Source organism: Daktulosphaira vitifoliae, unplaced genomic scaffold, assembly GCF_025091365.1.
Source record: "Daktulosphaira vitifoliae isolate Bord-2020 unplaced genomic scaffold, ASM2509136v1 Scaffold_3, whole genome shotgun sequence".
NCBI classification, from domain to species: domain Eukaryota; kingdom Metazoa; phylum Arthropoda; class Insecta; order Hemiptera; family Phylloxeridae; genus Daktulosphaira; species Daktulosphaira vitifoliae.
In genome coordinates, this window is record NW_026099574.1 from 3,689,599 (window position 1) to 3,706,454 (window position 16,856).

The following is a 16,856-nucleotide window of genomic DNA, read 5'->3' on the forward strand; positions in this document are numbered from 1 at the left end:
TGAAACAATTGAAAATATTTTTATTTGACATAATCACGACAGAATTGAATTTACATTCTACTAGATACATACAAATATATGTCTGTTTTAGGTGAATTCAAATCTTCTGAGAAGTGACGACATATGCCTTATTCAATAATTAATCATAAATACATTAATTGTACTTGAAAATTACAAGTCAGGCAGAGCGGGTCTATTTGTTATACGAGAAAGTTGTTACTATTGAGTTATTTTAGTTCTAAAATTGTAATAATGATTATACCTATCTTACAAATATTACAATTGATTTACATTTTTATGTTTTTGTCAGTCACTAGAATATTTAGTTGAAATTTTGTTTTTTATTTCGTTGGTCAAAAATTGAAGTCGAGATATTTTTGATACGACATACTTTGTAAATAGGAAGTACTATTTTATTTTCTATTTTGAAATCATACAATTAATAATGTGTTTTTGTATAATCACGTTGTATGCAGAGAATTTTAAATGAGTCTATTCGTTACATTTTGTACAATATCTAATTTAAATGAACATATGTTAATATTGTAAACATGTAATATTTGGTTTTATAAAAATTAAAGTCTAAATTTTCCTACATAAAATTAAGCTTAACAACAATTCAAGTAGAATATTTGCAAACATATATATTATTAAAATTAATGCTACTTACAAACTTATATTAAGCAATCTTTAATATTGAATTATCCCCGTTAATAATCATAGCCGTTGATTTTTATTTATTTTATTACAAAAATTATACTATCTCTTAACCAGATAAATTTAAACGCTACTTCACTAGAGGTTTTTTTTTGTAGAATAAGTTTCTGTTTAGGTTTTTTATTTTCAACTTAATTTTTTTAATTATACCAAAAGCCTCAACATTATATTCAAGTGGTTTTCATTCTATAAGTTTTAATCGCATATTGATATGATTCATATCATTAAATTATGTTCCTTTAAAGTTTTATTTTCGAGTTAAATTTCTCTGATACGTTTAGGTTTATCTTTTGATTTAACTATAAAATCATAGAATTGTTCACGCAGGATAACCTGAAGTATAACAATAATTAAAAATAAATAAAAAACACATAACATTAAGTAGATCAGAAGTTCAGACTTGTCAAAACATCGTGCACTATTCTGTATAAATGACATTTTGGCGACACTTAATAATTAGTTTGCTGAGAAACACTGTGAGAAAGGAAATATTTCTAGTATTTAAAATAAAAAATTGTGTTTATGTATACGTTTTTCTAAATTACAGTAACATTCAGTAGAAATTTCAAATAGAATTCACTATAAAAAAAAACAAATGTACACATTTTGAATGCAGTAGCCGTTTGCATCAGAAGTTCAGAGGTAAAATTGTTATTTTTTTAATAAAGTGGTATATAAGCCAAAGTTAAAATTATAGTAAGTTTAAATACAAATTTTACTACTCTAACCATCTCCTTATAAGTAACTTCGACGTGAAGATGAAAAATAAACTGTTTTCGATTTTTTTCACCAAAATTTATTGAATTTTAATTTTAAAAACTTCTAAACATCTCTATTCGATCTCTTACACAACATCGGTTACATCGGTTAAGTAGTTATTGCTTTAGTTATTATTTTCTAAAATATTGTTGGAAATCAAAATTAACATCTAGTCAAAACGATTAGTAGTCAATGGCACAGCTGTCTTTTTCGATTTACAGTTGAAGATAAACAGCGCAAGTAATGATAAGTCATCATTGTGTTTGATCATTTCAACACTAGCGGTTCGAACACCAATCGACGACATTTACCCGTGTAAACGTATTTACTTTTTTTTTCTTAACACGCCTCTGCATTGCGTACAGTGGCGCCACTAGCGGCAAAGTTGATACTTAGATCCTCCTGAGTTTTATGGATTTCATACAAATATTTATCATTAAAATTAATGTCCAAAATTAGAAATTCGCATTAAAAAAAAAAAAAAAAAATCATTAATAAGAGTTCGTATTCAAGTTAAATGTTACTATAGAAACTTACTTGGAGAGTCCTTAAGATCAAGTTGTGTTATTGATCCGCATCAATACAATCAAACATTAATAGTATTGTCTAGTGAAAGAAATAAAATTATCTTTTTAACAATCTTTTTAAGTTGATACAACAGCGTGTATGTCCTGTTATTATAGCAAAGTTAACAAGCCGAAACTTCTCACTATGACGAATGGTCATAGTGTTAGTTCCATTAAGTGGGCTTGGATATTTATAAATTGTCTGTTTAAGAAACCTCAAAGTTTGTCTGACAAATAGTACAAACAACACTGCGGTGTAATAATAATGGTATATTGTTTCCCTATTACAGTTTAATTAATTGCATTCAGCTCAGTGATTTGAAAAAGAGCATCTATAATATTTTCTCGGTGACAAAGAGGGTATATTTTAAGAGACTATTTTTGTAATAAAGACACCATCGTACATAATAATATACACATATTCCAGATAATTATTTTATGCGCAGGTAAAACCGGGTCATTGATGGTCTAGCAAACAGTAGGTTCAAAATTAATAACAATACATAATACATAAAAAAGACCCCTTCTTAGTGAAAGGTCCTAAACACCGATCAAAAATTAACGGGTAAATATTAAAATATTATTATATAGATGTTCAGTAAGTCAGGAAACGGGTTTCTATTGTTCTCATTGTTTGTAACAATTGACCTGTTTCCTTACTTACTGAACACCCTGTTAAACACCTTGCAAAAAAACTGTACAGTACAAATAATAGAATATAATAAATCTTTAAATAGGACCCAGCATTAAAACGAAATGTTTTCAATATTTAATTCTGTTGCTATTTTTCAAAAGCTAATCAAGTTCTCTACACAAATTATAAAAAACTTTTTTTAAGACTAGAGGAAATTGTTTTAAATTCATTATTTTTTCTACTGAACACATCGGCGTAAATAATTAAATGTGAAGAATGAGGTTGCATTGAGTTAAGGGGCCTTTTTGACTATTCAGAATGGTGATTTTTTTTTTGGCATCAGCAAAAATATTTATGAATTAAAAATTGAACAAAACAATTTTTTTAATGGAAATGTTATATGATATTAGTATAATACGATAAATTAAAAAATATTCACATTTAACTTTTGAAATTTACCCTTAAAAACTAGAAATAATTTTTTCCTAACAATTGACTTTATATTTACTACGGTTCATCAATATAAATCAAATTTTAATATAGATATTTTTTAAAATTATTATTTAACAAAACATTTAGAGGAGGCAGTATTTGTAATATATTATACTGCATATTTACATAATTGAAAAACCAGCTACGTGTCGAAAATTGGAAGATGAAGGATATTTCTCGTCCATAGGATTCACTACCACTTAAAATAATATGTTACTTGACTTTAGTATATTTCAATTACACTTCTATCAGTAGAATTTAGCTATCATTAGTTAAGTTATTTTTTTTTTTACGGATTTTGTTACGTTATCGTATGATTGTACTTACAATTAATAGACAATAAAATGTATAAATGAAAATGTACATTTTTTACACAATCTAGATAAAATAACCAAATACATAAGTAAGTCTGATTGAAATCCAATATCTTAAACAATGATATAATATCCATAAACATATCGTAAGACGTTAGTAAGATTCTACGATTTTTCCTCACTTATATGTTAAATAGATTTAGAATTTGAATTTTATATGAAAGTATTTCAAGATCTAGCCTAATATTAGAAATTTTTTTAACGTATTTTTCATCTATCTGAGTATATATATATGTATATATATATATATATATCTAAATATATGAGTTTTCCTGAAAAATATCATTTTTGTCATCTTTCCTCAGCTATTTTGTAGGATGACGAATGGGTTAGATAAGATTAAGAGATTACATTAAAAAACGTTGACTATGATTTTCTAACTACAACTGAAATTAACGTGTGTTAGTATTAGTGAGTAACAAAGTATACTTTGATAGGGTTTTATGTTAGCTAGGATCTGATGTTATATGTGATTAATTTTATCGGATACTGAATTATTTATCTTACTCCATTTTTCCCTATTATATAATAATTGTTATACATTGCAAGATTAACTACATTTGGTACAATTCTACACTCAGTCTTCAAACAAATTCCAAATTCAGAAAATTTCAGCACAAAAACTGTTACTAATATTTCTAAAAGGATAAATAATATATCTTACGGCACTGCATACAATGGCGCAACTAGAAGGAAATTAAAAAACTTTTCATCACAAAACGGAATTATTCATATGTGTTGAAGATATATAGTTATTCATGTCTTGTGATGAAATATTTAACGTTTTAATCGTTTGATATGTGACCCTTCTATTTTAGTTGTACAATCAATGCGCTGATAAATAACTGCTTTCAGACCAACAAGAATGTGTAAGACACAAGAGCCCACCAAATGGCAATGGTTAGCAATAGAAATTTTCCACGGTATCACGTGCGAACTAAAACGCCTTCTTTATAGTTCACCTGGAAGTTGGTAGTTATCATAATAAAAAACCAAACGAACGTCTTTGAAATAAAGTAAGAATAATAAAACCGGATCTCTTCGTGTCTTCTTGACGATTTTTCTCATCGAGAAAACGTTAAGAATCCTTTTAGCAAAACATCTAAAAGTCTTTAAACGATACAGATATGAATAAAGTCCGAGCACCTCCCTTTTCCTGTCTTTTCTTTGTCGTGTGCTGGGCGTGACAGAGTTTCGTATTACTGTAACTCAGTTATCTTTTTTTCCGCTTACACAATTTCTGTACATGATCTCAACGGTTTTCCATACATTTTAGTGCATAACACTTTTAAATCTTTAACGATTTCATGCATAGAACTTCCTTTATTTTATAAGAAATAATTTCTATTAACACGAAATCGCAATTGCGAATTTTAAATATCATTAAAATGTTACACACAACACATGTTTATTTTTCACTTGGATTGAAAAAATGAATTATTATTATGCCACATAATTTCTTTCATTAAGACAGAATTCGATACAATATTATATTCAAAGATGGACCATTTAATGAAAATAGTTAACTCAGCATTGATATATTATATCAATGTGGTACATATTTATTCTACCACGTGTGCAGCCGAAATTTCTAGGACATTATTAATTTTAGTTTTATGGTAATTATCTAATTAGGTAAAAAAAAAACTAAGTTATATTAACGATAAATTAAACTAGTTTAGTTAAAAATTTAATTAACTAACTGGTAAATATTATTAACTATAAAATAATGTATAAACTATTAAATTAATAAACTAGTTAAGTTTCAATGTTTTAAAAATATTAACTTTTTATTTATTTAATACACACATTTGATTATACTACCAAGTACATCCTATTTACCCGAACTCATTGGGCTAGTTGTATCAATGGAACAGCAAAGTAATTGCGACACAATAAATATATATATTTTCTCAAAAAACTTATTACAATTTGTTCATTTGTTCAAAATGACGACTATACTTTTGAAATAATTAATTGTTTCATTTTTTTTTCTGTATAATTAATAATGACAATATATTTTCAAGTCTTAAACCAGTATGCTCCTCAATCACTACAATTTTGTTGATCATAATTATGCCAACCGCGTCAGAACGACTCTGAGTCCAGACTTTTAATGGACCTAAAATTGTGTTAAATTTGTGTAACAATAGAATATATATTTAACGATATAATTTTTTTGTGGCTTCGTATAAAGGGGGTTAGCCCATTCCCTCGCCCAAAGTTTCCACCAGATTACACTTAATCAGGGCACTGTACAAATATTAGCGCATTAATTATTTCTAGATTCGACCAAAAATTTAAGCCTGCGCTTGTCAATGTTCTTAAATAACTACATATTTCTATAGTAAAATTTACAATCAAACGTAAAAACTATTAGTAATACTTGACTCTAAGAACTACATAAAATTACTCAAAAATTGTCGTTAAGAATCATTTTAACCGACAAAATACAATTTGATTGATTCTAGTTATTATTACAGAATTGATTAATAGACCAGTATCATCATTGTTTACTAATACTTAAGTGGCCATCTTCCATTTTTCTATGTGATTGCCGGAAACTTCGGTAACACGGTAAAAGGCAAAATTTGTTCCTATTTTAGCTTTTGTGTAGAACCTGACCTGGTACCTGTCATCGACACAGTTAAAGCGGGCGTATGGAAGAATAGAAGGGTGGTGTTGCTGTGCATTAGTTTTTTTCTGTTTTGTCTTTTTATGATCGAATGGGGGATAAAAACAGACTTCCTGCCTGATTCTATTGTTGTGCGAGAGCCCTGGGAAAAATCCGATGGATACGTCTTGACAGGTCACGGCTGTAGCTCACATTTAAGACTTAGACGCGAACATGACTCTATTCACTTTTTTCAATTAGCCGAGTCGAGTTACTTAATGTCGAATAAAATATATTCAGCTAGTGCGTTTCTGTAAGGAATAGACAGTGAAATCAAAGATTTTAAGCATCAGTATAATAACAATGAAAAATATACCTTTTTAGAGATATTAAAGATCGAAGAAAAATAAATAAATAATAATTATAATAACAAGATCAAAGAAAATAGTTTGTAACTAGATGCATTTAAGTCATTGTGGTTTATAACAATACATAATACTAAAAAAAAAAAAAAATTCATATTAGTAATAATAAAATAAATATAAGATTATAAGAATAAATTTATTAAAAATATTATTTTTAATGGTATCTATGTGTTAAATATTAAATATCTTATTACCAGGGTTCACACAATTTTAATTACTTTTAATTCAGCTAATATGTTTAGTTACTTTTTTAAAAAATAATTTTCACAGTTTCTGAATACGTTAGAAGCATATTTTGTATTATTTATCTCTAATAAAAATAAAAATGGAACAGTAAAATTGATTTAATTTTATCAAAATTTCAAAATAATAATTTCTTAGTTCTTTTCTTATAAAAAAATTGAATGGATCAATAATAACTTTTGCAAAGCCATTTTACTGTTAATTATATATATATAATATACATTCTTATATTTTCTAATTTTTTTTTTGAACACATTTATTATTTGACACAGTTGTTGGAGGAATTAAAAAATAAAGTCTTAAGATTAAAATTTACATAGTACGCATTTCCAATAGACTATATAATATGACCAGATATCTTGGTCATATTATATAAAATAATTTTATAAGCATAATAAAAATTTATATAATTTCAATAAAAAATTGTCTCGTTTCAAAATTTTAAAAGAATATAAGACAATTTTTAAGAAATATAGGAGAGTAATAATCTTAAATCCATTGTATAATATACTCAGAAAAAAAAAATTCTGTCCTCATAACCAACTTTAGAAGTTTTCGATCAAGATTTAAATGCTTTGGAAAGTCCTTGAGCTATTTTGAAGCAAACTCAACTTGATGGTATAGAATAACTAGTAGCATATTTAAAAAAAAACTTTTTTTAAGTTAAAAAAAACAATATATTTTTAATGCTTATCTATCTGAGAAGCAGTAAGATATAAGAAATACTGGCTTTATCATTTACAGTATATTCAGATCATATACCATTTGATAATGTGAAAATCAAATCTAGTACTAATGTAGAGCTATTGGAATGTTGGGATCAAATAGAGAAGAATAATTATAAATTATAAACATGATAACACTGGATGAGATTCTAATAGACCATGAAAAAATAAAGTGCTGAAAAAAATAAAAAACAGTTAATAAAGAATAGCTATGTATATTTTAAAAAGATTAGCAAAAAAAATAATTATTTTATAAGAGAAATTCAGTATTAAACTAATAAGAAATACACATGAAAATTGATGACATATTAGTATTAAACAAATGCAAAAGAAGATAAGTCCACTACACACAGCAAACGATTTGACAAAAAAACATAAAAGTTTGTAAACACTGTAAGACATGTAAAACAAAATAAACCAAGAGATAAATTCAGTTTAATGACTTTCTTAGGTCCGGCCACAAAGCCTTTTGAAATGATGCTAATAGACACAAACGGGAGCTTTGGTGGTTCGAAGGCTGCAAAAAAATATTCACATCTTTTAATAGATCACTTTTATGTACGAATACATTTTAACATCGAAAACAAATTGCAAATGATTTTGTAAAATTAGACAAAAATATAGCAGAAACAGATAAAATTGTTATGCTTCTCATCGATCATTATCCAGGATCAATTTCAAAAAATTAAAAAAAATGTTTAAATGAAACGTTTATACCAATGGCTTTACTTTACTTTTAATTCGCCCCAATACTAATGGAAATAACAAAAGACGAAACTAAACTCTGACAAAATCAGACGCTAAGTCGATGAAAAAAAAGTAGTTTTGACATTAAGTTACGGTTATTGCATTAAGATATCTGTTACAGGGCATATATATGTTTGAGTTTTTCCAAGTGATCGTAAAGAGAAAAAAATAGAAATTAATAGAATAAGGGATAAAAAAAACATTTGTAAATGCTATAAAATCACATAATTATAACAAGAAAATATTTGATAAAAATGAAAAATACTTTGAATTCAATGTAGAAGATTTGGTGTACACGAGTAATGAGAACATAATAAATAGGAAAAAATTAGATGAACTAAAGATTAGATCATATAATATTGTGAAGAAAATATGAATATCAATTCGCAGGATTCATACTGATCACCAGAAATTTGAATTAAACTATTTCCATTTAACAACACTTTTTCCGGCGTCTACATTGGATGAAGAAATAGAAGAAGATGAATAATAAACATTTTTAATACATTTTCTTCCAAGGATACGAAGATATAAAGAAAATGTATTTCTTTAAAAAAACTGTGAATTTGGTATTAAGATAAAATAGGTGTTATAATCAATGTAATGATAAAATACGAATTAAAAATCCTTTTTAAATTAAGTTGAGATTAAATTTTTTGTAGAAATTTTTGGATTAAGTCAAATACATCATGAATTCATATTATTTTAAACACATTTTAAATATCAGTTTTCTAAAAAAAAAAACTAATTTAAGTAATAATTTTTATATTTAATTTATATAGTTTAATATGTAATTAAATCATTTATTATTGTTGTCAATACATAACAATTATAAATTATAAAAGAAAGTTCGATTATTCTAATTTTAATATTCATTTAAGTTCATAAAAACCCAGCACAGTGGGTTCGTGGCATAGTTAGATCCAGTATAGATGATATCTGACAGTGATTAAAATCACTATCATAAAAAACGCTTCGATGCAAATAGTGTTTAACTTAAAAAAAAAAATTTGTTAAAATAGCATATTTTTGAATACGGTAGCCATTTGCGCATAGAAGATAGGTCGTCGGGACAAATTTTTTTTTTTTTTTATAGTACATAAAATAAGTTTTAATTTGATATATGTTTAAAGGACGCAGTATTTCCGGAACATTTTCAAAAATTAAGTTAAAAAAGTTAGTTTTTGTAAAAAAGTTTCTATTTTAAATCTCCCCCAATGAGCAGGTTAAGTGTTAAATTTTCAAAAAAATGATATCAAATGGAAGGGAAATATCTAAGGTATTAGTATAAAAAAAAATTATGTTGATTTGTTGATTTTTGAAAAAGTTATGGAAGTTTTAAGAAAAAAAGTGAAAAAATTTCGAAAATTAGCGATTTTTAAATTTGTAATTTTTTGCATATTTCCCTCATTTGCGGGGAACGAGGGAATTTTTTTCAATTTTTAAGGGTAATGTCTCCAACTAGATACGATTTGTGATCTTTTGACGTATTTTTGAAAGAAATCGGTCCAGTGAGAGCTGAGAAAAAGTGGCAATAGACATAAAAAAAAAAAACACATTATAGTAAAATTAATACCTTCTCCGCTTCGCATCGAAGCTAAAACAAAACTATTTAGACAATCGGTGTCATTGCCCATATCACTGACTTATTTTTAATGACTTTGATAACAAAAAATAGCTTAACACGACACATTTAAGTATCCAACGATAAAATAATTTTGTGTTGACCTTTATTAAAATTGTTCACCTATATTATAGCTTAAGATAGAAAATATATTTAAATCTAAATCAATAATCCATAAATATTATTTTACAAGAGACACTCAATATCTATGAATAAGAGTGTATAATTTGTAATGACTGTTTAATTATTATTACTATTATCTATTTTCATTATAATTTATTAAGTTGAAAATAAAATGAACTGAAAATACTTTAAATTAATAAAAAATAAATTTACAATTATTACATTTCAAATGGATTATTTCATAGAAATCATCAAGAAAATACATGAGAACTTTCAAGAATAATTGTTTATTGATACAAACATTTTTATCTCAAGAGTTATATTGAATACATTACTCTCTCAAAACTATGCAAAATATTAAACAGTTTAGTCAAGAAACAGAATCTTTCTATATACTAGTTCATGAAATTTTTATTTTTCTAATTATTTAAAAAAAAATTTCCTATGAATCTTCTACTGCACTACTCTTTTAAAAGTGATGTCCGAATTTCACATATTTATACTAGAAGTTTATAACGTATACAATGTATAGGACATTTTCGATAAATAGTAATAAAAATATTATATTTTCGGATCATTTTTTATAGTGCACGTCATCTGATATTAATTTTTGACTTATAGCGGCAATGACACCCATTGAGGTCGTTGTGACTGCGTTTTCGTCATCTTTGCACACTCATACACAGACACTCACTTGTACATACATTCTCACCGTGAAAATCGAACTCAATTTCTATGGCGCGTAGTTAATCAATAAAAAAAGGAAAATCTTTACACGGTGCGATGTACTGCGATAGTGATACGATGCATACAAGTAAATAAGAGAGAAATATCTGCGCAAAATGTATACACATGAATTTAAACGAGATTACTACTGGCAGTTTTATCGTCAGAAGAGCATAATAACGTTTCCCTGAAGTTGACAACTATGGAAAAAATTGCGAATTCAGGTCAACAGGGCAAGAAACTGCTGGACAATATGATTTGAACTACGTACATAGCGCAAAAGGTATTGAATAAAACCAATTTTATTTTATGCTTCGTAAAATTTACTATATTACAATATCGAGTATCGTTATAATACAAGTTAATTACTCCTAATGTAAAATATATTCCTAATATTATCAATAAAAATCATATATTTATCAGTAATAATGTACACTGCCAAATGCACTACACTAAGAACATCAATTAAAAGAAAAATACAGTTTTATGTTATATATAGTGTGCTTTACACAAACGTTTGAAAAACACGGATAGTAATATTTGTAACAACAAATAATATTATTATAGGTAGTTTTTTTTTTTTAAATTGAGCTAATGTTGTAATATATTTAATAACTAATTTAGTATCTTATCACATAATAGAAATTAAAAGATAATTTTATACATTTTGATGTTTGAGTTTAAAATAATAAATGAAATTCATTGGTCATTTTTTCAAAGACCTAGTAAAAAAAAAGAAAAGATAAATATTTCTCTTTTTGTGATGAATAGTTGATAGCACTCAGATAAAAAAAAAAAAACATAATCGGTAGCATGGCACGTGATGGCGAGCAAGTACAGCTTCAATAACTATACCGGTCGCTGTGCAATAAATTTAGTAGTCTGACTAGAAATTTTATAAGTAAAAAATCAAACATTTGTTTTTTCTAATCAGTCTCAAAGAGGACTCCCTTAGCGTTTAAGCGTCAAAAACTTGGCCAACGCATCGTAAATTACACTAGGACTTATGCTGCTGTCAGCGGTATACCGAACGCCGCTTGTTATGCCGTCTCGGTGACTGACCACTCCATATTCGCCCACTATGAATCCGTCGGCGGTTTCTTCTTCTACTCTGTACTTTCGGTAATTTTCGCCGTCCACGATGAACCCACTTTTTTTGTTCTCTACGGGTTCAACGGCGGTGGTGGTCTCTTGTATGTCACGTGTTCTGCCGTTGTTCTTCACGCTAATTTCTTCGTTCACCTCATAGTTTTCCTCGGGACGCCCGTATACTTTCGCAGGTTCTCCATACACCTTTGCGGGTTCTCCGTATACCTTTTCGGGCTGTCCGTAAATTCTTGCTGGTTCTCCGTATACTTTTGCCGGTTCTCCGTACACTTTCTCGGGTTCACCGTAAACTTTTTCTGGTTCTCCGTATATTTTTTCGGGTTCCTCGTACTCTTGCTCAGGTCGCTCGTAGGTCTGCTCGGAATGNTTCCGTATACTTTTGCCGGTTCTCCGTACACTTTCTCGGGTTCACCGTAAATTTTTGCTGGCTCTCCGTACACTTTTTCGGGTTTCCCGTAAACTTTTTCTGGTTCTCCGTATATTTTTTCGGGTTCCTCGTACTCTTGCTCAGGTCGCTCGTAGGTCTGCTCGGAATGCTGATAAGTCGACGGTTGTTCCGTTTCATCCCACGTAGATGGGTCACTATANTGCTGATAAGTCGACGGTTGTTCCGTTTCATCCCACGTAGATGGGTCACTATAGTCCACATACGCCGTCGTGGACGTCTCACACTTATCCGTTGACGAGCTGTGCCAAGGACGACTTGCACTGAACGACACCTATGGCGAACAAAATAATAAAAGTTAATCGCTTACTCTGTTTAACAATTCAAGAACATTATTTTTGCAATTAAAGTGGCATTTATCAACTCTCTAATTTGATAAAATTTCCATTGTCCACCCCAAAACAGATGTGTTACCAAATTTTTATGATACAATCTGGTTTTATAAATGGACAATACTACCATATGAGTTTTTTAGAGCAATATAACGCTTGAACCCGTAGACATATCTTATATTGTAATGAAATTAAACCACTGCACACGGTGATTTTAAGGTTGAAACGAAAATTCGTTATTATAATCGATTTTGGCGTAACAAACTGTCCTCCGCTAATAAAAAACAAACTAATTAAGGGCCCATTTAGTACTATCGTCGAAACATCAATCTCGAAATTATCTATCGCCAAAACGGGGGTGACATTCGGCAGCGTCGAAAAGTTCTATTCCCATAAGTATTCGTGTGCCTAATATTTTACATTGGATTATTAAAAACAAGGACATCAAATGGAATGTTACAAACCGAACTATACGCGATTCAAAAGTTTACATAGCTGTCGTGTTTAAGCTGTTGAATTGCCGGCCTTCAACAACGAACGTCTCAAACTCAATTAGAGTAAAACGTTTAGCCTCCAAGACATTGTACAATTAACGTATAACGAAGTTAAATATTGTTATTTCTATATACAATGTATATAAATAATAGACACGTATCGCTCGTGCCAATATCTGTACCGTCGCATCGTTAATTGCAAACTACCTATGAACTAAATTCGATAAAATATCACATCGAATAGAGTATCATAGCTCGAGAAAATTTCGACACTTTCTTTGACCTATAAAATGTACACGGCCATTCGATTCGATCAACGTCATACGTCCTCTAAAAGTGTCTTGGTCATCAATAGATAATCTTGATAAATTAAAGTAATCTTTTTAACGGTAACGCGGACTAAGGAGTGATACACGAACAGCGAGGTACTAGTTTACATCGGTAACTGAGATACAGACAGTGATTAGAAAAAAATATATTATTCAGTCAGAAATAATTATAAAATACGGACACCATATTTTACTGGTTGTGGAAATGAATTTTTTTTTTATGGTATCAATTGTGTTTCACCATAAATGGTCGCGTGAAAATGATATGATAAAATATTAAATTATATTGCACTGTAATTCTATTAATCTTAGAACATGGGTCACACAGATGACCTGCCAAGTATTTATTTCGCGGTCTTATTTCGAAAGAATAAAATCAACAACCGGTTGCCGAATACCCGACACTTTTTACACGTTACATACATTAATATATTATGTATAGAACGTATATGTTGTATACATTATATATAGATATGTAACTTAAATGCCTCCAGGTTAGAACAAAATTTATTTATATTTATAAATAAATTTATAGTAGCCGATGTAGTCCAACTATGCAATATGTATAATGAGGACAGGACTTTTTAATTGCCGGTGAATCGACCAACGATTATAAATTATCACAATTTGCAACATGTTACACTAATCGCGTCGATGGCCTTAGTCATGGCACAAATATTTAACGTTTACAAACAAACGGTCAAGAGCAAAATTCATTTGTATCAACACGTCCGCACAATCCAATACTTCTGCAACGATTATCATTATTTTATCAACTCCCACGTATTACTTTTACTACTATAAACAATTTTTTGTCCATACTTGTTGTATAATTATTTCATCTCGCACCCCAGGGCAAATACCTTTTTGTAACAGACTATTATAAACTAGCAAGTAAAATTCGGTTGACATAACGATAAACACTAGCAAACACCATTACAAGACATCATTTTATAAGTACTTCAGGCTTAACTTGGTAAAAAATGCATATTTTAAGTATATTTTTTATATCCAAGTGCTCGTATACTGTTCAACAAAAATGATAAACTCTTGTATAATTCTTTTAGTGTTCTAATGACCTCAAGACAAGTAACACTAATTATTTATTAATATAACTTACACTCAATGAACAAGTGTAAGTGATTAAGGCTTTAATGATCATTTAATATACATGATATGAACTATAACTCTTTAAAAACGTATATACATTATCGTAAAACATAGGTGGGCGTTTTACTTAAAAAGGTTCATAGAAAAAATATTTGAGGAAAACCAATACAAAATATATTCTTATATTTTTACATATTGTACAAATACTATCAAAAGCTATACAATTTAGTAGTTTAATTAACATTTAGAAATGTAACAAAGGTTACAAAACAATTAAAATTTGTGATAGCATTTGTGTTAATTTAAAAAGAAACGTACGTTTTTTGAAAATAAATAATAATATACTTAAATTCTTATAAAAATAAAAAAAAGTATATGACCTTCTGATGTAATGTCAAAATTAAAAATTTTAATAGTAAAACTTCAAACATTCTAAGTGCCAAGACAAAACAAAATACATTATTCCTGGTAAACGTTTTATGATTATAGTTTCACTTTTATTCATATTTAAATTTACCAAACTGGATTGTCTGGCGTATTTTAATCTTTATTTGTAATTTATCAAACACTATATTATACACCTATTTATGATTATAATAAATAAATATATATATTTTTTTGGCACATAAAACTTGGAAATAATTACTTTTTATTTATATCAGCGAAGGAGAGTTTAAGTTAAATCAATTTTGACTTGATCAATCTCAAGAAGTCAAATTTTTCATATTCACAGAAAACATACCTAAATCCATAAGACTAAGACATTAGACACGAGGCTTAGTTATAAGCCTATTCAATTTTTCTTACTGAGAGCCTTATTTTTGTAGTTATTTTGTGTATGGACGTTATATTTTTTCAAAATTTAAAAACACATGTATGCATTCTTCACAATTTGAAACACAATTTATTATATTTTAATATATTAACGCACAGGTTGTATAAATAATAACTCGAAAGCTTTCTGAAAAGTTATAGATATCAATAAACAATTATTATGATTTGATAATTATATACTCGTATATTAAGACAAACATTAAAATCACTAGTCGTTATTGTAATGTTAAAAATAATTAATCAATATTTGTTGTCTTACAATAATATTTGAACATATGAAGAAAATGAAACATTATGCTTGAAATATAATTAGTTCATTTAAAATAATAATTCAATTATAAATTTCAAAACTTTTTCCTGAACTAGTATATTTTTGCCACTATTAAGCCTTTAAATTCTTTATTTAAATTCTAAAAAACAATATTTTGGATTCACCGCAAGTCCAAGTTTAGTTTACAATATATGTCAACATTTTAACCGGATTTTCGTACAAGTTAATAGCTATTACGACTCAACATTTGGATTTTACCGAAATTATCAAAAAGTTTTCGATTCAGTATGCAAAACCGAAATGACTGCGTGTTTAGAACTTTCGAGTAAAGCTCTCTGAAAGTTCTGATTATTTCTCTGTGGTTTTCGATAGGACACTAAACGCAGTTGAACGTTTTTTCAAAAAATAAAATAAAATCTATTGTACTAACCGATAAACTGAGAAAAACGACGACGACGGCTATGGCGACAGAAAGCGCTTTGCGCATATCTCTTGCTCACGTTTTCCCGACGAACCGGCTGTGGTAGCTGTCCGGACATGTACACATGATCGGACGTCGCGGCGACACTGGACGGCGGTCAACAACGTCGGTCACGCATGGCACGCCAATAACACGTATAAAAAATCAAAAACGGAGAAAAAAACGGGACGCGCCGTAAAGTAGTGGTGGACCGAGACCTTGAGCGAGTCGGTTCTGTTATGCATTGTACGGGCGTCACCACGCGGGGGTGAGACTTTTCCACCGCCGATGACCGTATTAATTACGACTAGTTGTTATTTTTATTATTGTGATGAGGTGTGCGATGGAATTTCGCGGTTTGGCGCCACTTGCACCAGTCGTCGTGACCGTCTCGACTGGTGACTACCGGGTGGACCGGTAACGCGACGAGGACACACAGTATGGCGACCACTGACCGCCGACGCGGTGCCAGCGCTGGTCGAATGCGTTGCACTCCGCGAATCTCAACAATAATAAAAATGTTGACGCTTTTTTCACCGTTGTTCTTCTCTGTGACAGACTGTACCGAATTCCAGTGCACAACAACACGTTAATTGTTGTTATCGAGCAACATATCTCTTGGGTTTTACAACTTCGAGTAATCAATAAAAATATATAGACGACTAAAAAACCAGGGCTTAAAACCGTTAATAAAAAAAAAAAAAA

General features: G+C 28.9%; 1 protein-coding gene across 1 annotated transcript; it reads right to left on the minus strand.

Annotated features, from left to right (window-relative positions):
- Positions 1-10,378: 10,378 nt before the first annotated feature.
- Positions 10,379-16,523, minus strand: LOC126900894 (uncharacterized). Its single transcript, XM_050676914.1, has 3 exons — positions 16,122-16,523; positions 12,465-12,595; positions 10,379-12,240 (listed from the first exon to the last, which is right to left on the minus strand). Exons 1-3 carry the CDS (start codon positions 16,176-16,178, stop codon positions 11,721-11,723), a joined length of 708 nt encoding a protein of 235 aa, XP_050532871.1. The 5' UTR covers positions 16,179-16,523; the 3' UTR covers positions 10,379-11,720.
- Between the last annotated feature and the right edge of the window lie 333 nt (positions 16,524-16,856).